General features: G+C 47.4%; 1 protein-coding gene across 1 annotated transcript in view; it reads right to left on the bottom strand.

The window, feature by feature from the left end:
* The window catches only part of MMP24 (matrix metallopeptidase 24), a 241,791-nt gene that overhangs the window by 25,275 nt on the left and 188,527 nt on the right, over positions 1-27,989 (bottom strand). The window contains exon 5 of the mRNA XM_075351750.1: positions 27,101-27,262. Coding sequence (XP_075207865.1) covers positions 27,101-27,262 — 162 coding nt within the window. The remainder of the gene's footprint in view (positions 1-27,100; positions 27,263-27,989) is intronic.

The raw sequence follows: 27,989 nt of genomic DNA on the forward strand, positions 1-27,989 counted from the left end.
GGCGGGCCTCCAGCACGGACACGCAGGCAGCCGGCGGGCCTCCAGCACGGACACGCAGGCAGCCGGCGGGCCTCCAGCACGGACACGCAGGCAGCCGGCGGGCCTCCAGCACGGACACGCAGGCAGCCGGCGGGCCTCCAGCACGGACACGCAGGCAGCCGGCGGGCCTCCAGCACGGACACGCAGGCAGCCGGCGGGCCTCCAGCACGGACACGCAGGCAGCCGGCGGGCCTCCAGCACGGACACGCAGGCAGCCGGCGGGCCTCCAGCACGGACACGCAGGCAGCCGGCGGGCCTCCAGCACGGACACGCAGGCAGCCGGCGGGCCTCCAGCACGGACACGCAGGCAGCCGGCGGGCCTCCAGCACGGACACGCAGGCAGCCGGCGGGCCTCCAGCACGGACACGCAGGCAGCCGGCGGGCCTCCAGCACGGACACGCAGGCAGCCGGCGGGCCTCCAGCACGGACACGCAGGCAGCCGGCGGGCCTCCAGCACGGACACGCAGGCAGCCGGCGGGCCTCCAGCACGGACACGCAGGCAGCCGGCGGGCCTCCAGCACGGACACGCAGGCAGCCGGCGGGCCTCCAGCACGGACACGCAGGCAGCCGGCGGGCCTCCAGCACGGACACGCAGGCAGCCGGCGGGCCTCCAGCACGGACACGCAGGCAGCCGGCGGGCCTCCAGCACGGACACGCAGGCAGCCGGCGGGCCTCCAGCACGGACACGCAGGCAGCCGGCGGGCCTCCAGCACGGACACGCAGGCAGCCGGCGGGCCTCCAGCACGGACACGCAGGCAGCCGGCGGGCCTCCAGCACGGACACGCAGGCAGCCGGCGGGCCTCCAGCACGGACACGCAGGCAGCCGGCGGGCCTCCAGCACGGACACGCAGGCAGCCGGCGGGCCTCCAGCACGGACACGCAGGCAGCCGGCGGGCCTCCAGCACGGACACGCAGGCAGCCGGCGGGCCTCCAGCACGGACACGCAGGCAGCCACAGTGAGGCGGCCGGTCGCCTTCACAGACAGGCGGCCGGCCGCCTTCACAGACAGGCGGCGGGCCGCCCGCACAGAGAGGCGGCCAGCCGCCCGCAGAGAGAGGCGGCCGGCCGCCCACACAATGAGGCGGCGGGCCGCCCGCACAGACAGGCGGCGGGGGGGGCGCCCGCACAGACAGGCGGCAGGGGGGCGCCCGCACAGACAGGCGGCAGGGGGGCGCCCGCACAGACAGGCGGCGGGGGGCGCCCGCACAGACAGGCGGCAGGGGGGCGCCCGCACAGACAGGCGGCAGGGGGGCGCCCGCACAGACAGGCAGCAGGGGGGCGCCCGCACAGACAGGCGGCAGGGGGGCGCCCGCACAGACAGGCGGCAGGGGGGCGCCCGCACAGACAGGCGGCGGGGGGCGCCCGCACAGACAGGCGGCGGGGGGCGCCCGCACAGACAGGTGGCGGGCCGACCGCACAGACAGGCGGCCGGCCGACCGCACAGACAGGCTCCGGCCGGGGGTGAGGGGGGAGGGAGGGAAATCAGCGCTGGGGAGATTAGTTTACTGTACCAGCAGCAGCACAGGCAGCGCTCCTCTCTATGCCACGTCTACTAGGATGGTAGGAGGGAAAAGCAGGGAGGCGGAGAGAGAGTGGGTGGGCGGAGCCCGGGAGCCGGCCGTCCCGCCCGTGGCAACGGGACAAACAACGTAAAGCGTGAAAGTCCCGCTGTATCCGGGACGGTTGGGAGGTATGCAGCATGTTAGAATGTGTACATAAGATCCCGCTGGTGGTGGCCGCAGCTTATAGGCCCCAAATCTGGTGACAGGTTCCCTTTAAAGTGAACCTGTCAGGTGCAATATGCACTCAGAGCCAGGAGCAGTTCTGAGTGCATATTGCTAATCCCTGCCTAACCGTCCCTGTATACACTAGCATAGATAAAGAGATCAAGAACAAATATTTTTAAAGATCTTATATCTTATGCTAATGAGCGCGGAGACTAGTCACAAGGGCGTTACTTCACTTGGCTAGTCGGCTCGCATAGCATGTTAGCATGTTATTACGCCCCTGTGTGAGTACTAACACGCTATATGAGCCGACTAGCCAAGTGAAGTAACGCCCTTGGGACTAGTCCCCGCGCTAATTAGCATAAGATATACGCTCTTTAAAAATACTTTTTCTATAGATGCCTTTATCTATGCTAGTGTATACAGGGACAGTTAGGCAGGGATTAGCAATATACACCCAGAACTGCTCCTGGCTCTGAGTGCAGATTGCACCTGACAGGTTCCCTTTAAAGGGAAACTGTCACCAGAAATTTAGCAAAAAAAATAAAAGATTCCCCTCTGCAGCTCCTGGGATGAATTCTGGAAAGGTTCCTGTTGCTATTGTGCCCCCTTTGAGACCTAAAATAATACTTTATGAAGTCTTACCTTTTTGTATGCAAATCTGTTTTTATGGTCACGGGGGCGGGCTGCCTGGCGTCCGTTATTCCCCCTCCTGCCGTTGTACGCCGTCCCCCATTGCTCATTTCCATACATGAGGACGCCTTCCTCATGTAACTGTCCTCCTGAAGTTTTGTGCATGCCCAGTGCCACTCTCGCGGGAGTAAGCACTGTGCAAAGTGTGAACGCTTTTGAGGTGATTGCGCAGGCGCGAGATTATGGGCGGCGCTGTGATTGTCATCAGCAGCGTCATCCAAGTACCCGCCCATAATCTCGTGCCCGCGCTTCTCACTCTGCCTCCACCGTTATGCGCAAGCACTGTCCATATGAACCATGTTACCTATTACCGTGGGCGCGAGATTATGGGCGGCGCTGTGATTGTCATCAGCAAAGTCATCCAAGTACCCGCCCATAATCTCGTGCCCGCGCTTCTCACTCTGCCTCCACCGTTATGCGCAAGCACTGGCCATATGAACCACGTTACCTATTACCGTGGGCGCGAGATTATGGGCGGCGCTGTGATTGTCATCAGCAGCGTCATCCAAGTACCCGCCCATAATCTCGTGCCCGCGCTTCTCACTCTGCCTCCACCGTTATGCGCAAGCACTGGCCATATGAACCATGTTACCTATTACCGTGGGCGCGAGATTATGGGCGGCGCTGTGATTGTCATCAGCAAAGTCATCCAAGTACCCGCCCATAATCTCGTGCAAGCGGTAATAGGTAACATGGTTCATATGGCCAGCACTTGCGCATAACGGTGGAGTCAGAGGGAAAAGTGCGGGCACGAGATTATGGGCGGGTACTTGGTTAACGCTGCTGATGACAATCACAGCGCTGCCCATAATCTCGTGCCTGCGCAATCACCTGAAAAAGCGTTCACATGCGCAAAACTTCGGGAGGACAGTTACATGAGGAAGGCGTCCTTGTGTATGTAAATGAGCAATGGGGGACTGCGTAAAGCGGCAGGAGGGGGAATAACGGACGCCAGACAGCCCGCCCCCGTGACCATAAAAACACATTTGCATACAAAAAGGTAAGACTTCATAAAGTATTTTTGTAGGTCTCAAAGGGGGCACAATAACAACAGGAACCTTTCTAGAAGCAGCCCAGGAGCTGGAGAGGGGAATCTTTTACTTGTATTGTGAAATTTCTGCTGACAGTTTCCCTTTAACTGGTAGGGGAGCCAGGATAAAGCAGAGCTGAAGCTGTTGGGAAGCTAGGACCCAGCAGCTCTACAGGCAGGAGACCACTGATCGGTAATAGAAGCCTGCAGATGCCACTCTGCATAGGTTATTGTCACTGCTATCTGCAGGAGAGAGAAGTGCTGATTGCACGGTCTCCTCAGCGTCCTGACTCCCCGCGTGTCTGCAGCAGTGAGAAGCCGCACACGGGGAATCAGAGAACAGCTGCAGACAAACGCAGGCTCCGGGACTGGGGGGGGGTCGGCTCTGGTGCAGGGGGGGGGGGGCTCTGCTGCAGGGGGGGGTCGCTCTGCTGCAGGGGGGTCGCTCTGCTGCAGGGGGGGATCGCTCTGCTGCAGGGGGTGATTCATACCTCAGCAGCAGTCACAGGAGTAGGTGCGCGCTCGGCTCTGTAATGAATAGTAGAAGGGAGAAACAGCGAGGCGGGGCTACAGTGGGTGGGTGGAGCCCGGGATAAACAGCCTCACGGGCGGGACCCGGGATCAAAGGCTCAGAAGAGGGACTGTCCCGCTGTATCCGGGACGGTTGGGAGGTATGGTGTTGAGTGAGTAGTTAACTATTCGTACTCGCTATGCTGTTAGTGAGCACTGTCCACTACTCGCATATTCGTTAAAAGTAGCGGGCGCAGTGTAAGTCAATGGGAAATACTTGCTAAGTAGAAAGTAACCCTAAAGCCGTACTTTTCTTGCGAGTAGCGAATAGTGCAGCATTCGGGTTACTTACTACTTAGGGAGTATTTCCCATTGACTTACATTGTGCCCGCTACTCATAACAAATATGCGAGTAGTGGACAGTGCTCACTAACAGCATAGCGAGTATGAATAGTTAACTACAACCTCAACAGTAGTTACTACCACTCATACAGTGCCTACAAGTAGTATTCAACCCCCTGCAGATTTAGTAGGTTTGATAAGATGCAAATAAGTTAGAGCCTGCAAACTTCAAACAAGAGCAGGATTTATTAACAGATGCATAAATCTTACAAACCAACAAGTTATGTTGCTCAGTTAAATTTTAATAAATTTTCAACATAAAAGTGTGGGTCAATTATTATTCAACCCCTAGGTTTAATATTTTGTGGAATAACCCTTGTTTGCAATTACAGCTAATAATCGTCTTTTATAAGACCTGATCAGGCCGGCACAGGTCTCTGGAGTTATCTTGGCCCACTCCTCCATGCAGATCTTCTCCAAGTTATCTAGGTTCTTTGGGTGTCTCATGTGGACTTTAATCTTGAGCTCCTTCCACAAGTTTTCAATTGGGTTAAGGTCAGGAGACTGACTATACCACTGCAACACCTTGATTTTTTCCCTCTTGAACCAGGCCTTGGTTTTCTTGGCTGTGTGCTTTGGGTCGTTGTCTTGTAGGAAGATGAAATGACGACCCATCTTAAGATCCTTGATGGAGGAGCGGAGGTTCTTGGCCAAAATCTCCAGGTAGGTCATGCTATCCATCTTCCCATGGATGCGGACCAGATGGCCAGGCCCCTTGGCTGAGAAACAGCCCCACAGCATGATGCTGCCACCACCATGCTTGACTGTAGGGATGGTATTCTTGGGGTCGCATGCAGTGCCATCAAGTCTCCAAACGTCACGTGTGTGGTTGGCACCAAAGATCTCGATCTTGGTCTCATCAGACCAGAGAACCTTGAACCAGTCTGTCTCAGAGTCCTCCAAGTGATCATGAGCAAACTGTAGACGAGCCTTGACATGACGCTTTGAAAGTAAAGGTACCTTACGGGCTCGTCTGGAACGGAGACCATTGCGGTGGAGTACGTTACTTATGGTATTGACTGAAAACAATGTCCCCACTGCCATGAGATCTTCCCGGAGCTCCTTCCTTGTTGTCCTTGGGTTAGCCTTGACTCTTCGGACAAGCCTGGCTTCGGCACGGGTGGAAACTTTCAAAGGCTGTCCAGGCCGTGGAAGGCTAACAGTAGTTCCATAAGCCTACCACTTCCGGATGATGCTCCCAACAGTGGAGACAGGTAGGCCCAACTCCTTGGAAAGGGTTTTGTACCCCTTGCCAGCCTTGTGACCCTCCACGATCTTGTCTCTGATGGCCTTGGAATGCTCCTTTGTCTTTCCCATGTTGACCAAGTATGAGTGCTGTTCACAAGTTTGGGGAGGGTCTTAATTAGTCAGAAAAGGCTGGAAAAAGAGATAATTAATCCAAACATGTGAAGCTCATTGTTCTTTGTGCCTGAAATACTTCTTAATACTTTAGGGGAACCAAACAGAATTGTTGTGGTTTGAGGGGTTGAATAATAAATGACCCTCTGAATAAACTTTTCACAATTTAAAAAAAAAATTAAAAAAGAAATAACATTCTTTTTTGCTGCAGTGCATTTCACACTTCCAGGCTGATTTACAGTCCAAATGTCACAATGCCACGTTAATTCCGAATGTGTAAACCTGCTAAATCTGCAGGGGGTTGAATACTACTTGTAGGCACTGTATGCTGACAGTTGGATACTTAAGCTGCTGTAATGCCCTGCACATGAGGTAAGCGATATAGCAAATCAGGAGAACTAGATTTTTAATTGGAGGTATTTGCTAATATTACACCTACTACATATTGGGATAGGATCTTAGAGATGGGAATACACCTTTAGGCCCGTTTCACACGTCAGTGATTCTGGTACGTTTGTGCTTTTTTTTAAACGTACCAAAATCACTGACATACGCAGACCCATTATAATGAATGGGTCTGCTCACACATCAGTGATTTTTCACTGCACGTGTCTCCGTGCAGCGTTCACGCATGTCCATGATTGCCACACGGAGACATGTCCATTTTTTTCTGGCATCACTGATGTCCCTCGGACCATGCAGTGGTGCAGTCCGTGAGACACGTGCCAGAAAAAAACGTGCTTTTAAAATAAAAATCATTTTTACTCACCCGGCTCCAGCGATGTCCTCTGCTGCTTCTGAGCCGGCTCATTATTGTCGCGCATATTCATGATGCACGACACAGCCGACCCGGAAGCAGCTGCTGCGGGGGTCAGCGCCGGCCGGATGCTGCACCGCGGGAGCATTCAGCACCATGGAGAGCAGGAGCGCGCACAGGTGAGTTAATCTCTAAGTGCAATCACGGGCCACGGAAAACGGAGCCCGGATTGCACTTAGACAACCCACGTGTGCCGTGATTCACGGCACACGTAGGGACATGTGCGTGTTTTACACGCCAGTGAAAAACGTCAGTGTTTTTTACTGACGTGTGAAACGGGCCTTAAGAGTATGTGCACACAAAGTCTTTTTCCAGACAAAAACTGCCTGAAGATATGCTATCTAAATGCTTAAAAGAATTATGTATTTCCATGTAAACATATATGTTCAGCCTTTTGAGCGTCTTTTAACCACTTCAGGTTTCCAATGATATCAAGTGGTTCAAATAAAGTGAACAAACCATTTTTCTGGTGTTTTCTGCTGTGAAGACACTCTTTACTTTATAATAGAAGACAATAGGAAGGCTGACAAGATGCCTCTAGTCTTTCTGAGAGTTTCGATAATATTTTAGCTTGAAAAGGCAATAATGATTTGTTTTCATTGTTGAATGAATTTGGAGAAATTACTGGAAAATGTCAGTAAAAGAAAAAAAAAAAGCCACAAAAATACTGGAAAAATCATACAAAATAAAAAAAAAACTGCAGCAGTCAAACTCAATAATAAAAAAAGCTCAGGAAACTAACAAAAAACGCTAAAGAAAAAAAAAAGCTTCAAGGGAAAAATGCAGGCTGAAGTGTTTTCCACGTAAAAATCTTGCCTGAAAAAGATGTTGTGTGCAAACCCAAAGAGTATCAACTTACCATAGAAAAATCGTGTGTTCCTAGATAAATCAGATCAGAACAACAGGAATAAAAGACCCCTTAATTCGAAGTGTATATACTTAACAATAATGTGATATCTAAACTGAAAGAAAAAAAAAATCACATAACCTAGCAAAGAGGAAATTGCAAAAAAAAATGCAATTGCACAATTGTTTTTTGTGTTTTTTATCTACCATATTCACTATATGGTAAAACTGAGTGGGCATTACGATTCCCCAGGTGAGTACGAGTTCATTGATACTAAACATGTATAGTTTTACTTTTAACTAAGGGAAAAGGAAAAATCTGAAGTTTGTAAAAGAAGAAAAAGAAAAACAAATAAATAATATCGCTTTTGTTGCCATTTTCCAACATCCATAACGTTCTCATTTTACGGTATCTAGGGCTCAGTGATGGCTTATTTTTTGCGTCTTTAGCTAACATTTTTAATTATAGGGTTTTTGCGTAGATGCGAGGTGTTGATCACCTATTATTGCATTTCAATGCACTATTGCTGCGACCAAAAACCCTTTATTTTGGCATTTGGAATTTTTTCCTCGCTATGCCGTGTACCAATCAGATTTATTAAATTTATATTTTGATAGATTGGGCATTTCTGAACGAGGAAATACCAAATGTGCATTTTTTTATTACTATTATTGTTTTATTCTAATTGGGGCAAAAGGGAGGGGATGATAACTTTTAGTTTTCTTTTATTTTTTAATATTTTTTTTTTTATTTTTTTTTTACTTTTTACACTTATTTTACTAGTTTCCCTAGGGGGCTTTATGACTGCAGCGTGCAATTGCTTCTCCTGATCACAGTGATGCTTTAGGCTATGTGCGCATGTTGCGTTTTTTCATGTGTTTCCGCAGCGTTTTGAGATGCAGCATTTTAATGCAAAATTGCATGCGTTTTGATTACCAGGAAGTCTATGGGAAATAAGGATTTCTTGTGCGCACTATGCATTTAAAAACGCAGCGTTTTAGTTGCTTAAAATTTGTCAAAATCTCTGCGTTTGAAGAAGCAACATGTCAATTGTTTTTGCCATTTTGGCTGCGTTTTGCTAACATTGAAGTCAATGAGAATTATCAAAACGCATCCTAAAAGAAATTTCTAGCATTTTACATGCTTTTTTGATGCAGAAAGCATGCGTTTTTGACATTATTGTGAGGGCAAGTAGTTTCTAATTGCCCTCACATCCATTCCGACATTAAAAAATGAGTGAAACAATACTGTTAGTTTATTTTGCACATAATTATTCAATTACTATAATAATTTTTGATAAATTATCAGTATAGTGTATGATTTAAAGATTATTAATTTTTTAAAATTTATTTCAATTTTTTCCTACTGTTTGAATGTTTAAACTTTATTTAGTTGTATATTTGTGTTGAAAACACATGTCAATATAAGCACTGAAACTGCATGTAAAATGCGTTCAAAACACAGCAAAAACGCTATAAAAACGCATGCGTATTTCCTACATTTATGTGGTCAAAAACAATTTTGACAATGACAATTTCTGCCAGAGAATGCGTTCAGTTCTGCAAGGTACTGAACGCAACGTGCACACATGGCCTAAGCTGCTCTCCTGTGAGTGCCCATACTCTGCCAGCATTCACAGGAAATACATCATGGCAGTGACATGGGTCCCCATCTGACCGCACGCTGCCATGACAACCCATTGGTGCCCCGTCACTGCGTCACAGGGCCACTTATGGCAGCGGGGAACAGCATGATCCCCGCTGTAGCACATTAGATCGCGCTGTCAAACTCTGATACAAAGAGAGGTGACTTAACCTGCTTCAATGCCTCCGCAGTGACTGAAACCAGAATGCTGCTGGGAGGAATACAGTTAATTTCCTCCAGGTAGCAGGACTTAATGTGCAGGCGCCGGGCAGGTTCAGAATGCTATTAACCTGCAAATAAACATAAAATCTGCTGGTTAGTAGCATTTTTCCCACGACAGGCTCCCTTTCAGTAATACAATACTTCCAGTATGAGACATAGTTAACTAAAAGAGGTCTTATTTACATTGAACAGAGAAACAATAATCAATTAATTTCAATATAATCAACAATATATATATATATAAAGTGGTCACAATCTGTTCATAAAATACAACATAAAAAAATAATGGATTAAGAATCCGCTAGTATAATTGAAGACAAGGCGTCAACATCCCATCTATGGTTCCTATTAATTCTAATGAAGTTGACATTTTACTTTATTACATAAAGACCATCCTCTGAACAGAGAGTGACCCTGCCATGTCAGATTCAGTAGGAATCCATGAAAACTTTGCCTGGGTTGTAAGAGCTCACTCATTTATTGTTATTTGTGATTTATGCACTTCTACTAATGAGTCATTGTAGTAATAATGTACACATCCAAATACAATCTTCGGGGCACTTTGCACACTACGACATCGCAGCTGCAATGTCGGTGGGGTCAAATAGAAAGTGACGCACATCCGGCGTCGCAGTCGATATCGTAGTGTGTAAATCCTTTTTGATACGATTAACGAGCGCAAAAGCGTCGTTAGCGTATCATCGGTGTAGGGTCCGGCATTTCCATGAATTGGGAAATACCGATGTTACGATGTTGTTCCTCGTTCCTGCGGCAGCACACATCGCTGTGTATGAAGCCGCAGGAGCGAGGAACATCTCCTACCTGCGTCCTGCGGCTCATCCGCTTCTATTGGCCGTCTGCCGTGTGACGTCGCTATGACGCCGCATGACCCGCCCCCTTAGGAAGGAGGCGGTTCGCCGGCCAGAGCGACGTCACAGGGCAGGTGAGTGCATGTGAAGCTGCCGTAGCGATAATGTTCGCTATGGCAGCTATCACCATGATATCGCAGCTGCGACGGGGGCTGGGACTATCGCGCTCGACATCGCAGCATCGGCTTGCGATGTCGTAGTGTGCAAAGTGCCCCTTGCACTAGTAAACAATGAGCAGAGCGATTGCCGCCCGTTTCACTCTCAAAGAATATTGCCTACATGTCAGATGAATTACACGAGCCCAGCAAGCACAAGCATCACTCTCCATGCAAGATGTCAGATTGAAATTTTATGTACAGTTTAACCCTCTCCTGATCAAGTGATTGTTCATTTTTGTCTTTTCGTTTTTTTCCTCCCCTTCTTCCATGACCCATAACTTTTTTTTTTTTTTTATCGCTTCTTAGGCAACTGAAAAATAGCAATTCTGGCGTTTCGAAGTTTTTTCTTTTCGGAGTTTACCATATGGCTTAATTAATTTTATACTTTCAGAGTTTGCACTTCTTTTAGAAGCGATGATTTTATTTTTTTTTATTTTTTCTGTTTTTTTAACTGTGATTCAAACTATTTCCTTTTTTTTTACTTTTACGTTATTTTTTGTGATAGTTTGATTACTTGTTCTTAAAGGGAACCTGTAATGTAAAAGAAACACTATTGGCCTGTAGATATGGGGTTAATCTGCAGGTAAATAGAGCTCTGAAGCTTCCCAGCCGCCGCAACAAGAGCCCAGCTGCCTGGAGGAAATGAACTTTATTCCTCACAGTTGCCTTGGACTTTCTGTCATAGGGGTTGTCCGATGCGGCTTCAGTCACCCTTCCGTGCATAGTAAGCAGTGGCTGCAGCCGCACTGCTGGCATGGACTGACGGCTAGCTCAGCATTAGAGCTGGCTGACAGTACGGGGGGCACAGTTAGAGCCATCGCTCAATATGCACAGAGTGGTAACTGAAACCGCTCCGGGCCACCCCTACGACTGAAAGCCTGAGGCTGCCGTGAGGAATAGAATTAACTTCTTCCATGCAGCAGGGCTCTCAGTGCGGGCACCGGGCAGCTTTAAAAATGTATTAACCTGCAGATTAACCCCACATCTGCAGGTAATAGCATTTTTTTCACTTGACAAGTTCACTTTAATACTGCAATACTATAGCCTAGTAGCTGGGCCAAAAGGCATCGGAACAACTACATAGCATGATCACTCCACTTAAAGGGGTATTCCCATATCATAGATCCTATCACAATATGTAGTAGTAATAATAATAATAATAATAATACTACTAATAATAATAATAGCAAAATCTTCCAATTAGAAATATAGTGTAGTTCTCCTGATATAGCCATGTCTCTTACCTCATGTGCAGGGCATTGTAGCTTAGGTATCCATAGTTACGTACACTCATATAGTGACAGTTACTTGCTCATGGTCCTATGCATAGATACCTAAGCTGCAATGGCCTGCACATGAGGTAAGAGATATGGCTAGTTCAAGAGAACTATACTATATTTCTAAACTGAAGGGATTTGCTAATAATATTATTATTATTACGCCTCCTACATATTGGGATAGGACAACCCAATTCGGTTAGTTGTTCCCGGTGCTCAGAGGAGCCACATCCTAGACCATGTTATAAACAGCCAGAATATAAGTAAACAGTAATGAGAGCAAATAGAGAAATTCCCATTTTACACTCACCCATACTGGTTAACGTGGAAGCCGAGGAAAACGTGCCCCGACGCGCACGTTTCGCTAACTTCTTCGGGGGGCCGTGGAGGGAACAACTAACCGAATGAGTGCCCTTTACTTTGGACACATACTGTAATGCCCCTTAACCCTGTATATGCTCTGTTATTTCATGTTGGGCAAATTTGCAGTTTTTGTATAGTTGCCTAGAGGAGTCATCATTTGACATTGTTATATTTTTACTCCCTATATGGTACGTGGACCCGTGTTCTACACCAGTGACATATCTTTAGCCTGATCAGTATACTGTATTTACTCTTTGTGATGATGTTTTTGTACTGTCACTTCTTTTGCTATGCACTATATTTAAATAAATATTTGTTACTAGAAGGTGGCCCGATTCTACGCATCGGGTATTCTAGAATTTACGTATTGTGTAGTTCATGTATGATTTTTGTTATATATATATATATATATATATATATATAGATGTTGTTGTGTGTAGTTACCAAGTGTTTGTGTAGGGCGCTGTACATGTTCTGGGTGTTGTCTGGGTGTGATGGGGGGTGAGAGCGGTGTTGTTTGTGTGTTGCGTTGTTTGTGGAGCGCTGTGTGTCTGTAGCGTTGTGTGTGTGTTGCGCAGTTTGTGTGTGTGTGGTGTGTTTTGGGGGGAGGTATGTTTTGTGCAATGTGCGTGTTGTGCGGTATGTGCGTATATTTGTGTGTGCAGCGTTGTCTGTGTGTGTGGGTGTCTGTGTAGGGCAGTTGTTTGTGGTTCCCAGTGTGTGTGTGTGGTGTGGTGTGTTGTGCAGTGCGCGCGCGTGTGTGTGTGTGTGTTGGGGGGAGGTGTGCACTTCCCATCGTGCTCCATCCCCCATGCAGCGCACTCCCCATCGTGCTCCATCCCGTATGCTGCGCACCCCCCATCGTGCTCCATCTCCCATCCTGCGCACTCCCAAACGTGCTCCATCCGCCATGCTGCGCACTCCCAAACGTGCTCCATCCGCCATGCTGCGCACTCCCCATCGTGCTCCATCCCCCATGCTGCGCACTCCCAAACGTGCTCCATCCGCCATGCTGCGCACTCCCCATCGTGCTCCATCTCCCATGCTGCGCACTCCCAAACGTGCTCCATCCGCCATGCTGCGCACTCCCAAACGTGGTCCATCCGCCATGCTGCGCACTCCCAAACGTGCTCCATCCGCCATACTCCGCACGCCCCATCGTGCTGCATCCTCCATGCTGCGCACTCCCAAACGTGCTCCATCCGCCATACTCCGCACTCCCCATCGTGCTGCATCCCCCATGCTGCGCACTCCCAAACGTGCTCCATCCGCCATGCTGCGCATTTCCAGACGTGCTCCATCCGCCATGCTGCGCACTCCCAAACGTGCTCCATCCGCCATGCTGCACACTCCCAAACGTGCTCCATCCGCCATGCTGCGCACTCCCAAACGTGCTCCATCCGCCATGCTGCGCACTCCCAAACGTGCTCCATCCGCCATGCTGCGCACTCCCAAAGGTGCTCCATCCGCCATGCTGCGCCAGCATCAGCCTCTCTACCTGCAGCATCAGCCTCTCTCCTCCCAGCATCAGCCTCTCTGTCCCCAGCATCAGCCTCTCTGTCTCCAGCATCAGCCTCTCTGTCCCCAGCATCAGCCTCTCTGTCGCCAGCATCAGCCTCTCTGTCCCCAGCATCAGCCTCTCTGTCCCCAGCATCAGCCTCTCTGTCCCTAGCATCAGCCTCTGTCTCCAGCATCAGCCTCTCTGTCCCCAGCATCAGCCTCTCTGTCCCCAGCATCAGCCTCTCTGTCCCCAGCATCAGCCTCTGTCCCCAGCATCAGCCTCTCTGTCCCCAGCATCAGCCTCTCTGTCCCCAGCATCAGCCTCTCTGTCTCCAGCATCAGCCTCTCTGTCCCCAGCATCAGCCTCTCTGTCCCCAGCATCAGCCTCTCTGTCCACAGCATCAGCTTCTCTGTCCCCAGCATCAGCCTCCCGCAGCATCAGCCTCTCTGTCCCCAGCATCAGCTTCTCTGTCCCCAGCATCAGCCTCTCTGTCCTCAGCATCAGCTTCTCTGTCCCCAGCATCAGCCTCTCCGTGTCCAGCATCAGCCTCCCCATCCCAGCCTTCCCCAGGATCAGCCTCTGTCTTCTCAGCCTCCTCCAGCACGCCGTGCTCCTCTGCCGACACTCACAGATCCGATCGCATACACTCACACACACCCACACACACCCACTCGATCGCATACACTCACACACACCCGATCGCATACACTCACACACACCCGATCGCATACACTCTCACACACCCGATCGCATACACTCACACACACCCACACACCCCCACCCGATCGCATACACTCACACCCACCCGATCGCATACACTCACACACACCCGATCGCATACACTCACACACAAAGACACACACACTGACGATATTGCACATACGCGCTGATACTCACAACATCCGGGGATATCACATGCTTCTGGCCATGTGATCCCCCGGCAGGTCCTGGAAGCTCACAACAGCACAGTATCGCCGCCGAGAAGCAAGCGATATCCCAGGATGTTGTGAGTATGTGGATGCGATGTGATGTGTGAGGTGTGTGTGAGTGTGATCTGATTTGTTGTGTGTGTGTGTGTGCTGTTATGTGTGTGTATGTTCCGCAGCTGCAGGACCTTGATGTGTGGATGCGATGTGATGTGTGTGTGAGATGTGTGTGAGAGTGAGTGTGAGCCGGTGTACACTGGTAACTATGATACACATCGGGTAACTAAGGGACCTTAGTTACCCGATGTTTATAATGGTTACAAGCTTTCACGGCCTCCGTCAAGATCCCAGCATCGCAAGGTTATGTCTGGCGCTGCCGGGATCCTGACGGAGCCGGTGTAGAAGCCAGCATGTTGTGATGTGTGAGGTGTGTGTGAGAGTGAGTGTGATCTGATGTGTGTGTGTACTCACCTGGGAATCGGAGCTCCGTGTCAGTTGGGCCAGAGCGAGCGTGCATTGCATGAGGGGGGCGGGGCCTGCAGAGAGCCAAGGCGAGAGGCCAATCCGTGTGGGGGGGCGGGGCCATGGCGAGCCCAGCGGCCAATCAGCTTTGTGTCACCGTAAGGACACAATTTCGGAGCATGACAGACAGACAGACAGACAGACAGAATAAGGCAATTATATATATAGATATTTTTGCAAAAGATGTTTTACTGATTATTGACCCTGTGGTCCCTTATGTGACCCATGACTGCTTTGCCCTTGTTTCTCCTGGGTTGTGCTTATGTATTTTGGGTGCAGTCGTAACAATATGTTATATTTGGTCGTACATCTTGCCCTTCTCTGTTTGATAATATTGGGATAGGATCTAGGAGATGGGAATGCCTCTTTAAATGCCACTATCAGAGATTGACGCAACTTTTAACCATTCCCTCCAGATAAATGTTGTATCTTGCTGGGTTTTATGCGCCCCAATGTTTCACTATGGTTGACAGTCAGGTTGGGCTCATCGCTCTCTGAATATCGCAATCACAGGGATTCTGACAGGAGACATCATCAGGACCTGATTGGATCGGGTGCCGATTATGCTATCCCTGTGCAATCTTCTAAGTGCCGCGATCAATAGCAATCTCGGCATATAGAAGTTTGTGAGAGAGTTTGCTTCTTTTCTCACCCCTCCAACACCTCCATAATCATGAGCTAAGGGTTGTCATGCCAGCCGAAGGTCAAATGATGACCTCCGGTATGCCATATAGGTGGCCTGTTAGACCCAGCCAAGAGCAGGGTCACACTGACAGGTGTAATGCATTGCCATGCTTATGCATGATAATGCAATATACTAGCAATCAGATTAAGAAAAGTAATAAAAGTCCCATAGAGGGACAAAGGTTAAAAAAAAATATATATGAAAATATTAGAAACGAATTACAAAATAAAGCACAATAATAAGTAAAAATATACCAATAAAGACATATATTTATGTAATAACAAGAATAAACAAAAATTACTCATATTTGATATCACCATATCCAACCCAGATAGAAGCATATTAGGATAGTGTCCTGGCAAAAAGAGGTACACCTTGTCGTTGGCTGTCGGGCTTACACACATTGGCCAATTTGTAAATTAAAGGGAACCAAATATCAGGATTTTGGTATATAAGGTAAAACCAGTGCAGTTCTGGCACTATCAGGCACAGGCTGTATATACCATTAGTGGGCAGCTCGGATGTTTAGCCTGTGAAATCCAAGTTTATGAAGTTTGAAAATTCATCCACTTCTTAATTGACGTGTGCACTTCTCCAGATAATATCCGGGCGGGTTATGCACATGATTCCCGCCCCCCTGCCGCCTGTTCCTCCCTCTCTCTAGCTGTATGCAAATTTCTCTATTCAGTTACACAGCGTCAGAGTTGGTGCCTGCGCATAGTGCTTATCTCCGGCACCATGTTTTTGAAGCCCGCATTACCCAGTTTTGTGTCTGAGAGGGCGGCACATGCGCCCTCGCTTCTTCAGATCTAGTTGTGACAGCGGGAGCGCGCGCGGTGTCACAACAGGACTGGATAACAGCTGATCTTACCGATTAGCTGCAGACGACGTCTGCTACGATATCGTCTGCTGCAGCTAATCTGTAAGATCAGCTGTTCTCCAGTCCTGTTGTGACTGCGCGCGCTCCCATGGTCACAACGAGATCTAAAGAAGCGAGGGCGTATGCGCCGCCCTCTCATGCACAAGACTAGGTAATGCACGCTTTAGAAACATGGCGCCGGTGATAAGCGCTATGCGCAGACGCCAACTCTGATGCCGTATAACTGAATAGAGAAATTTGCATACAGCCAGAGAGAGGGAGGAACAGGTGCCGGGGGGGGGGGGGGTGGGGGGAATCATGTGCATACCCCACCCGGATATTATCTGGAGAAGTGCACTCGTCAAACAAAAAGTGGATGAATTTTGAAACTTCATAAACTTGGATTTCACAGCCTAAACATCCGAGCTGCCCACTAATGGTATGTACAGCCTGTGCCTGATTGTGCCAGTACTGCACTGGCTTTACCTTATATACCAACATCCTGATGTTTGGTTCCCTTTAAGTATCTCATTTTTTCCAAGAGCAGTAATGCAGTGCCAAAATTCCTATATTCTATGTTTACATATTTTAGCTTTTCTGAGTGTTGCTGTTCATATTTTTTGTAACTTTATTGAATTTTCAGCGTGCACCTGTTCACACCTAGTGGATGTGCAGGTCAGTATTTTTTTATTATTATTATTATTACCAATATAGAAAACTGTCAAACAATTTAACCCTTTTCAGTGAACAGTGAATCAAAAAACGTGTCACGAAATAAAGTTTTTCCATCATCCCGCGGAAAAAAAGGCGAATGTAAATAAAAATTGTATTGCTGAAATCGTCACCTTTTTCCACAAAAAAGCCAAAAAATAAAAAAGCTTCAGCTCTCAGAATAGAGAGATGCAAAGTCAATTATTTTTGTCTACAAAATTGTTCTTATTATGTAGAAGCAACAAAACATAAAAAATGATAGAAATATGGCATCACAGCAATCACACTGAGCCGAAGAATAAAGCCTGCTTTACACGTTGCAATTAGTTGTACAATCGCATTTGCGATGTGACACGCCCAGGTCGCATATGCGATCTAATGAGATTGCACGTAGGTCATTCATTTGCTGTCACACGTGCGTTAGTAGTCTATGTTAAATTGATCAATTTTGTGTGCGATCCATTAGATCATGTGTTCTGTGACGTATGCATTGGGCACCTTTTTTTTTTTATTTATTGACTTGCCAAGCGTGTGTAATGTGTAGGGATGCGTTTTTACTATGTCATCTGCCATTCAGCTCTGCTACATGGCCGCTGACAGCAGACACAGACAGCCATGTAGCAGAGGTGAATGGCAGATGACAGCAGACACAGACAGCCATGTAGCAGAGGTGAATGGCAGATGACAGCAGACACAGACAGCCATGTAGCAGCGGTGAATGGTAGTTGACAGCAGACACAGACAGAGCCGCACTGTCAGAATGAACTCGGGTGAACTTCACCCGACTTCATGGTCATGCTGCGGCTCTGTCTGTGTCGCGCCCTGATTAGCGGTCACCTGTGAAGGGCTCACCGGTGACCGCTAATCTCCTAAGTGACTGAAGTTAGCAGCCCTCTCTCATACTCACCAATCCCTGATCCCCGGCACTGCACGGCGTTCACACTGCTCCGGCGGCTTTTAATGTTTTGAAAAAGCCGGCCGCTCATTAAACAATCTCGTATTCCCTGCTTTCCCCGCCCACCGGCGCCTATGATTGGTTACAGTGAGACATGCCCCCACGCTGAGTGACAGGTGTCACACTGCACCCAATCACAGCAGCCGGTGGGCGTGTCTATACTGTGTAGTGAAATAAATAATTAAATAATTAAAAAAAACGGTGTGCGGTCAGCCCTAATTTTATAACCAGCCAGATAAAGCCATACGGCTGAAGGCTGGTATTCTCAGGATGGGGAGCTCCACGTTATGGGGAGCCCCCCAGCCTAACAATATCAGCCAACAGCCGCCCAGAATTGCCGCATACATTATATGCGACAGTTCTGGGACTGTACCCGGCTCTTCCCGATTTGCCCTGGTGCGTTGGCAAATCGGGGTAATAAGGAGTTATTGGCAGCCCATAGCTGCCAATAAATCCTAGATTAATCATGTCAGGCGTCTCCCCGAGATACCTTCCATGATTAATCTGTAAATTACAGTAAATAAACACACACACACGAAAAAAATCCTTTATTAGAAATAAAAAACACAAACATATACCCTGGTTAACCACTTTAATCAGCCCCAAAAAGCCCTCCATGTCCGGCGTAATCCAGGATGGTCCAGCGTCGCATCCAGCCCTGCTGCATGGAGGTGACCGGAGCTGCAGAATACACCGCCGCTCCGGTCACCTCCACACAGCAACTGAAGACTGCCCGCGATCACCTGAGCTGTCAGTGAGGTTACCCGCTGTCACTGGATCCAGCGGTGGCCGCGGGTAACCTCAGTGACAGCTCAGCTGATCGCGCTACTCACCGCCGCTCCTCTCACCTCCACGCAGCAACTGAGGTGAGTAGCGCGATCAGCTGAGCTGTCACTGAGGTTACCCGCGGCCACCGCTGGATCCAGTGACAGCGGGTAACCTCACTGACAGCTCAGCTGATCGCACGGCTGTCTTCATCAGCTGCGTGGAGGTGACCGGAGCGGCTGTGTCTGCTGCAGCTCCGGTCACCTCCATGCAGCAGCGCTGGAAGCGACGCTGGAGCATCCTGGATTACGCCGGACATGGAGGGCTTTTTGGGGCTGATTAAAGTGGTTAACCAGGGTATATGTTTGTGTTTTTTATTTCTAATAAATGACTTTTTCGGGTGTGTGTGTTTATTTACTGTAATTTACAGATTAATCATGGAAGGTATCTCGGGGAGACGCCTGACATGGTTAATCTAGGACTTATTGGCAGCTATGGGCTGCCAATAACTCCTTATTACCCCGATTTGCCAATGCACCAGGGCAAATCGGGGAGAGCCGGGTACAGTCCCAGAACTGTCGCATCTAATGTATGCGGCAATTCTGGGCGGCTGCTGGCTGATATTGTTAGGCTGGGGGCTCCCCATAACGTGGAGCTCCCCATTCTGAGAATACCAGCCTTCAGCCGTATGGCTTTATCTGGCTGGTTTTAAAATTGGGGGGGACCGCACGCCGTTTTTTTTAATTATTTAATTATTTATTTCACTACACAGTATAGACACGCCCACCGGCTGCTGTGATTGGGTGCAGTGTGACACCTGTCACTCAGCGTGGGGGGCGTGTCTCACTGTAACCAATCATAGGCGCCGGTGGGCGGGGAAAGCAGGGAATACGAGATTGTTTAATGGGCGGCCGGCTTTTTCAAAACAGTAAAAGCTGCCGGAGCAGTGTGAACGCCGTGCAGCGCCGGGGATCGGGGATCGGTGAGTATATGAGAGAGGGGGATAGACTGACATGGACAGAGAGTGAGGGACAGAGATAGTGACCGACTGACAGAGATTAGTGAATGACAGACATTGTGAGGCGCTTCAGAACGCAGCTTTTCAGCTGCGCTCTGAAGAGGACCTTTTTTAAGCTGCGGTGCAGAGCGCATACCTGCGCACATAGCCTCAGACACCAAAATCGTATGAGGGATGTCACACGTTACAATTGACTAGGTTCGTGCAACAAAACGCTCAATTCTAGACAAAGATACAATGTGTTTGCGATCAACGGTTTTGCGTTCAATCCTGATCGCACGTAGCTGTCACACGCAGATACCTCACAAACGATGCCGGATGTGCGTCACTTACAACTTGACCCCAACGACGGATTGTGAGATATATTGAAGCGTGTAAAGTGGGCTTAAAGCTGTCTTATCACTTATACCGCAAGGTGAAGTAAAAAAAAATAACTCAGAATTGTTGGTTTTTATTCATTCTGCCTCCAAAAAATCACAAATAAAAAGTGATAAAAAAAAAATTGTGCCTGAAAATGATACAAATAAAATCTTCAACTCATCCCGCAAAAAACAAGCCCACACACTACTCTGTCTGCAGGAATACAGCTCTCAAAATAAAACTTCAGGGGCTCTGTCAGTATGACCCTTCTGAACCTTCCACTGTGCCTGAAAAGTAGTTTCTGACCACATATGGGGTACTAATGTACTCCGGAGAAATTGCACAACAAACTATGTGGTCTATTTTGTCCTATTAAAAACCTGGCGCTAGAAAAACATTTTAGTGAAAAAACAATTGAATTATTATTATTTACTTCATCGTCCAATAGTATAAAATTTCGTGAAAAACCGGTGGGGTTAATTTTTGGTGAATTCATTGAGAAGTGCAGTTTGTAAAATAGCATGACTTATGGGTGTCTCTGCTGTTCTGGAACCTCAGAGGCTCTGCCAATGTGACATGGCATCCGCAAAACATTCCAGTAAAATCTGTGTTGCAATATGGCGGTACGGTACGTCCCTTCTGAGCTCTGCACTGTACCTTAAAAATAGTTTTCAACCATATATGGGGTATTGGCGAACTCAGGAGAAATTGCCCAACAAATTGTCCAATTTGTTTTCTCCTATTACCTTTTTTAAAAATGAAAAGTTTGGGGTTACAGCAACATTTTATTTGAACCCATGACAATTTTACATTTACTCAGCCCAATAAAATTCTGTGAATCACATGTTTGTTAAAAATGCTCACTACTCCCCTAAATGAATTCCACGCAGAGGTGTAGTTTCCAAAATGGGGTCCTTTTTGATGGGTTTCCACTGTTTAGGCACCTCAGGGGCTCTTCAAATGTGACATCGTGTCTGCTCCTGCAGCCAATTTTGTACTCCAAAAGTCAAATAGCGTTCCTTCCCTTGCAAGCTCTGCCATGCACCCAAACAGTAGTTTTCCACCCCTTAAGGGGTATCCTTGTACTCAGAAAAAGCACAACAAATTGCATGGTCCATTTTCTCCTATTATCCTTGTGAAGCATCTGGGAGCTCAAGGTGCTCACCACAAAGCTAGATAAATTTCTTGAGGGGGTAAGTAGTGTCACTTGTGGGGGGTTTCTACAGTGGACATGGGACCTCCATTTTTGCAATCAAGTTGTTTGAATGTTGTTAGTAGGTAAGATTGATTAGTGACATTTTTTGCACATAGACACTCCATGGTGTATTATGAAATCGTATTTTCAAAGCTATATTTTGAAAAGCTCTCTGACGTTTTGAAATAAATACACCCCTAAAAGGCAAGGAGTTTAAATTATTAGCTCTATAAGGGGATTTAAATTACAAGATAATCATGAACGAGTGTTGTTAAAAATGCTTGTTTCACAATTATCTCACTGTGTAAACAGGTTGACAATCACCAACAACTGAGCAAAACGCTCGTTTATCAGGTGAAATTATCTTTTGTGCAGCATTTTAAAATCATTGTCCATTCATGGTGGTCCATTGTTTTGTATAAACAACACTTTGGCAGCCTATGGTCACTGAGCAATCACCCGATGTGCATTGATTACTTTGTTCTGCCTGTGTAAACAGGTATTCAAATGATCGTCAACCAGTAAAAACTACTGATCAAAGGTTGTCTCGTGTCACCGGTTGTGGTCCATATAAACAGACCTTAAGACTCCACTCCATATATTTAAAATAGCGAATTATACATACAACGAATTGAAAAGCAAAGCACTTTGATGTTTAATAAGAGGAACATTAGTGAGTTTTATTATTTGGTATTATAAATAATATCTTTAAGCATAAAATAATTTCAACTAGGGCTTCATAAATTAAATTTTTCAAGATTTAAGAAAGGAGGTTTTTAATTTACTGATATGATGGAATAAGTAAGTAATGGCATCCAATCAGCAGCCCTTGCTGGTTTGTTCTGTACATGTTGGCAATGTTTGATTGCTATGTAGTAGTGTACATTAGCCGGTATACAAATTGGCATTAAATTACCATCTGGGAAACTTATTACGATGCTTGTGAAATGCATTTAATGCCTCCTATGCTTGAAATACAAGTTTACTCCAAGCAATACTGTCACGCAAATGTAAAAGGGTACAACTGTAATGCAGTGCTGTAAATATATGGTATCATTTATTTAGAAAACACTCAGAGCTTTATAACATTAGAAAAAAATGTTTTTTAATTTTGCCAGAAAAAACACCACCCTTGTGGTGTGACCACATCTGATACTGTGGCTCAGCCTTTTTTTTTTATTTGCGTGCCTACCAGACATAGTGCCCCTATGACACGCACCTCCATCAGCGCCTCCCTGCGCATGCGCAGACTACACTTACAGCTCGGCTCTGCTCTGACTCTTTCTATGACACACTCCTGGTCTGCCATTTTCTGAGGCTGGAGATCCCACATCATCACCCTCACTTAAACACACAACTGCAAGGACTCCCACACACTAAGAGCGCGCAGTCGGGTCGAAACATCTCCAATGGTCGACTTTGGTCCTATCTAACCATCCACTGATTTTGTGCTTGACACATGAATAAAATACCTTCTTGTGAAGCATTTAAAGCAATTACGTGTGGCTGATTCTACTTTCTACTGACTACTGGGATCATTCTCAGTTCAACCGGCACCGCTTATCAACGCCAAGTGCCCACCAACATTCCGCTACTAGACAAAGCAACGCTGTTTCTGAGAAAAGTAAATCCTTCTTTCGGAAGACTCTTTATACTATTTAGCCATCTTTACCATTCCTCTTGGCTTGACATATACTAACATAAGTAACATGTGCTGACTACCGTATTTTTTGGACTATAAGACGCACTTTTTTCCCCCAAAATTTTGGGGGAAAGTGGGAGGTGCGTCTTATAGTCTGAGGGCTGCGGGGAAGGGGGGTGCGGTGGTGGTGGAGCGGGTCATTAGAGGCAGGAGCAGGCTGTAGCAATGCCTACCGTGACTACGTGGGCCCCCTCATTAGCCTCATTTCATACGCACTGCATCCCAATGCCCATCCTCTCTCAGCGCTGATGCCGGCACTGAGAGGTGGGCAGGGGATGCACGCATAATTAACAGCCGGCCAGCGTGATCATCCCTGGCTCCTACAGCCTGGAGTGATCATGTGTGGCTATATTCACTGCCCCCCACGTATCATCATCTGCGCGGGGGGTAGTGATATAAGTATACTCACCGGTCACCGTTCCCTGCAGCATCGCGATGTCCTCCTGTCTGCCTGCCTGCTGATGTGTGTGGAGAGCGATGCGCACATCGATGACGTCATTGCTGTGTGCACAGCTCCACACAGGTCAGCGGTGTTGCTACTGACACACACAGGAAGATGAGCGATGCTGTGTGGAGTGAGGAAAGATGAGTATACAGCGGGAGTCCTTCACTTGTGAACGCATATCAGGCCGCGGTTGAAGTGAGCGCGAGATGAGCAGTGGCTTCAGTCAGGTGATGTGTGGTGACAGCTGAAGTCACAGCTGATCTCGCGGCTGTCTTCAGCCGTGGTCTGATATGTAGTCACAAGTGGAGGACTTCAGTCAGGTGATGTGCAGTGTCGGTGACAGCTGAAGTCACCGCTGATCCCGCGCGCCTCACTTTACTTGCGGCCTGACCCTCACAGAAAGCAATTGTGCTCTATAGCCGCTCTCTATGACTGTCAGATGTAGCAGAGCTGGATGCATCGTGGGACCTCGTCTGGATTACTCTGACCTGGAGGGTTGTTTTAGGAGTTAATAAAGTGGTGAAAGAGGGGGCTTTTTTGTGTTTTATTTCAAATAAAGGATTTTTTGGGTGACTGTATTTATTTACTTTCACTTACAGCTTAGTGATGAGGGGTGTCTCATAGACGCCTGCCATCACTTAGCTAGGACTTAGTGGCAGCTATGGGCTGCTGCCATTAACTCCTTATTACCTCGATTGCCACCGCATCAGGGCAATCAGGATGAGTCGGGAAAAGTCCCAGGACTATCGCATCTAAAGGATACGGGTATTCTGGGCGGCTGCTGGCTGATATTTTTAGGCTTGGGGGGCTCCCAATAATGTGGGTCTCCCCAGCCTGAGAATACCATCCCCCAGCTGTGAGACTTTATCTTGGCTGGTTATCAAAATTGGGGGAGGGACCGCATGTTATTTTTTTTAAGTTATTTATATATTTCATTTACTGTACGATACAGACCCGACCACCGGCGTCTGTGATTGGCTGTAGTCAGACAGCTGTCTCTCAGCGTGGGGGCGGGTCTGCCTGCAACTAATCACAGCCACTGGTGAGCAGGGAAGGAGTGAATATGTTATGAGCCTAATGAGTGGCCAGGTCTGGAAGATGAAAGAGCCGCGGCAGCAGTGTGACAACTGACTGGTGATCGGTGAGTATGTAGCACTTGCTCCTACCTATTTGCGCTCGATTCTGGTCCCCATAGACTTTATATGGGGAGCAGTATCTGGCCAAATACCAGCCCTCCCAAAACGCAGGGACAAAACACAAAAAGAGTTGACATGCAGCATCTTTGTGGTCATTACAAAGACGCAGCAAAAAAAAAACTGCACTGTGCGGACAGCAAAAATTAAATCTCATAGACTTTGCTGAGGAATGAAATTCATGCAGTCTTGAGACCAAAAACACGGCAAAAAACGCAGCGTGCGCACATAGCCTAAACGTTTATATTTTTATGTGATGGGGGACATATATAAAAGGATGGGGATAATATAAAAGGCAGGAGGATCATTACCAGGATGGGGTGCCTTAGTAGAGAATTTGGGGACATTACCCCCATAACAGTGTCAGCAGCAGATCCTCGCCCCAGAACAGGGTGTCATGACCACATTTTTTTGCTTAAAATTTTATTCTCCTATTTTCCTCCTCTAAAACCAGGGTGCGTCTCATGGTCTGATGCGTCTTATAGTCTGAAAAATACGTAGATTTAAGGGGAAAAAAACTGATTGTCTACATGTGTCCAACCAATGATTGTAATATAATTTCAATAAAACAAAAAAATTGTAATATAATTTGTAGCCTGCCGAGGATTTTGCTTGCATGTCGTATACAGATTTTGTATCAATGGAAAGGTAGGAGAGAACACATCTTTACTTCTTAGTAATTTAGTAAATAATTAGACTCTTTAGACTCACTCTGACCTACGCCAACTAAAAATCTTCCAGAGATTTCAGTGCTATCTCTTAAAACAGGTTACCTTTCATTTTTAGAAGTCCTCAGTGATAGATGTCTACACCAAAGCTAAAGGATTCCAACTTTTGAGTGACGCATCTGGACTAGTGTCCGAGCCTACTGACCTTCAGCAATGTAAAAAAATGTAATCCTATTACAGAACTAGCCCATGATGCTCCCACAACGGGTGGCTAGAGATGCGTCATTCCCTACTCATAAAAATTGTATTTGGCTTATCTACCTTATGCATTAAGATACAGCTCTACCTGGGAGAGATCTGTACAGCTGTTCAGCCACAGATGTCTATATAAATACTTCTTAAAGGGGTGGTCTGAAAGTAAAGGTGAATTGCATACAAAATGACTATTTATTTAATTTATTTTAATAATCCAATGAGTTTTCTAATTTGTCAATTAACAATTCCCTACTGATCCCTCTCTACTCTAAAGCGGGCTTTACACGCTACGATATATCTAACGAGATGTCGGCGGGGTCACGTCGTAAGTGACGCACATCCGGCATCGTTAGTGATATCGTAGCGTGTGACAGCTATGAACGAGCAAAAATACTCACCTTCTCGTTGATCGTTGACACGTCGCTCATTTTCTAAAAATCGAATGTCCGGTTGTTCATCGTTCCCGTGGCAGCACACATCGCTCCGTGTGACACCCTGGGAATGATGAACTGCAGCTTACCTGCATCCCGCCGGCAATGCTGAAGGAAGGAGGTGGGCGGGATGTTTACGTCCCGCTTATCTCCGCCCCTCCGCTTCTATTGGCCGGCCACTGTGTGACGTCGCTGTGACGCCGAACGTCCCTCCCCCTTCAGGAAGTGGATGTTTGCCGCCCACAGCAAGGTCGTTTGGAAGGTAAGTACGTGTGACGGGGGGATACAACACTGTACGACACGGGCAAGAAATTGCCCGTGCCGCACAAACGATGGGGGCGGGTGTGATCGCAAATGCGATCGCACGATTAATTGTAACATGTAAAGCAGCCTTTACTTCCTGTTGAGTTTTTTTTTTTTTTACTTCGGATGACATTTTCTTTGAAAATCCTCAGTGCATACTGAGATACTCAAACTGGGCATCTTCAAGGGGCTGGGACTGTAGTCACAGCCAAAGCTGCTGTTCCCACCCTGAAACAAAGCGTCATCAGTGACATCTCTGTCAGGTAATAGGCTAGTCCAGTCCAGTCCAGCTCATTTTGACATATTTTCAGTATGTGCTTTCTAATCTATAGTCCTTTTAATGCTCACTTACATTGCACTTTTTCTCCAGATCTAAAAATAAGTGACGAGCCTGCAAAAGAGTGTAGTGTCAGTGTGCACTGAAAGGGAGAGAATGAAGAAAGCAGGGAGAAAAGAGACCAGACCCTGAAACAAATGTCACTGATGACTCACATTTCAGCAGTGACAACCCTTCCAAGACAGAAAATACAGATGTTCCCAATATCAATTTCACAGAAATATTGAAACTGTATAAACCTAGTAACAGCTGCTATGAATAATTTTCTTTGCACCCCTCTCAGAAGCATGATTATATGATAAATAGACTCACCATAAATTTTTTGGATTCCCAGTAAATCATCTTGGGGAAGCTTGAAGTTATGCGTTTCCATATATTGGTAGAAAGGTGCCATTATGGCACTGGGGTCATTGGAGTGCTCTAAGCCCAAGGCATGACCAAGTTCATGAACAGCAACTAGAAAAAGGTCGTTTCCTGCGGGAAGAAAGGCGGCAAATGTAAAAGCTGAAAACTGAAGAACATAGGACTCCAAATACTTGTCAATTGACCTGTTAATGGTGTCATGGGATCAAAAATTTATACAGACCAGTCTCATGGTGCTGAAAAGGCTGGGAAAGAATCAGGCTATGTGCCCACGCTGCGGAAAATGCGCGGATTTTCCAGAAATCTGCAGCACAGCTACTCCCCAGCCATTTCTATGGCATTTGGGAAATGCTGTGCCCACGCTGCGGATTTTTCCGCAGCGGAAATCGTGCAAATTTTCGTGCGGAAAAATCTGCAGCATGTCAATTATTGTTGCAGATTTTCGTGCGGATTTTGCCTATTCAATTGAATTAAAAAAAAAATCGCAAAATCCGCAACAAAATCCGCGTCAAATCCACGTCAAATCGGCATCAAATCCGCACCTATGAAAAGGTGCGGATTCCGGGGGAAAGCTGCGGATTTTGATGCAGAAAAATCCGCAGATACAGAGTCCCGTGGGCACATAGCCTCATACTTATGTCATGTGGCATGGCACTACAAGGTGTAGAGGTATCCTACCCTATAAGCATTCCTAGAGAAGAATACCTGTGTACACTGCGTCATATGGCGTCACCATGCAGTAAAGTAATGTGGACTCCTTGTGGTGCAGTATAGACTCTGTGCTCGTCCCCTATACTGGAGAATTCGGCTCACCATTCACAGCACTGTCCATCTAATC

This window comes from Anomaloglossus baeobatrachus, chromosome 5 (genome assembly GCF_048569485.1).
Source record: "Anomaloglossus baeobatrachus isolate aAnoBae1 chromosome 5, aAnoBae1.hap1, whole genome shotgun sequence".
NCBI lineage: Eukaryota > Metazoa > Chordata > Amphibia > Anura > Aromobatidae > Anomaloglossus > Anomaloglossus baeobatrachus.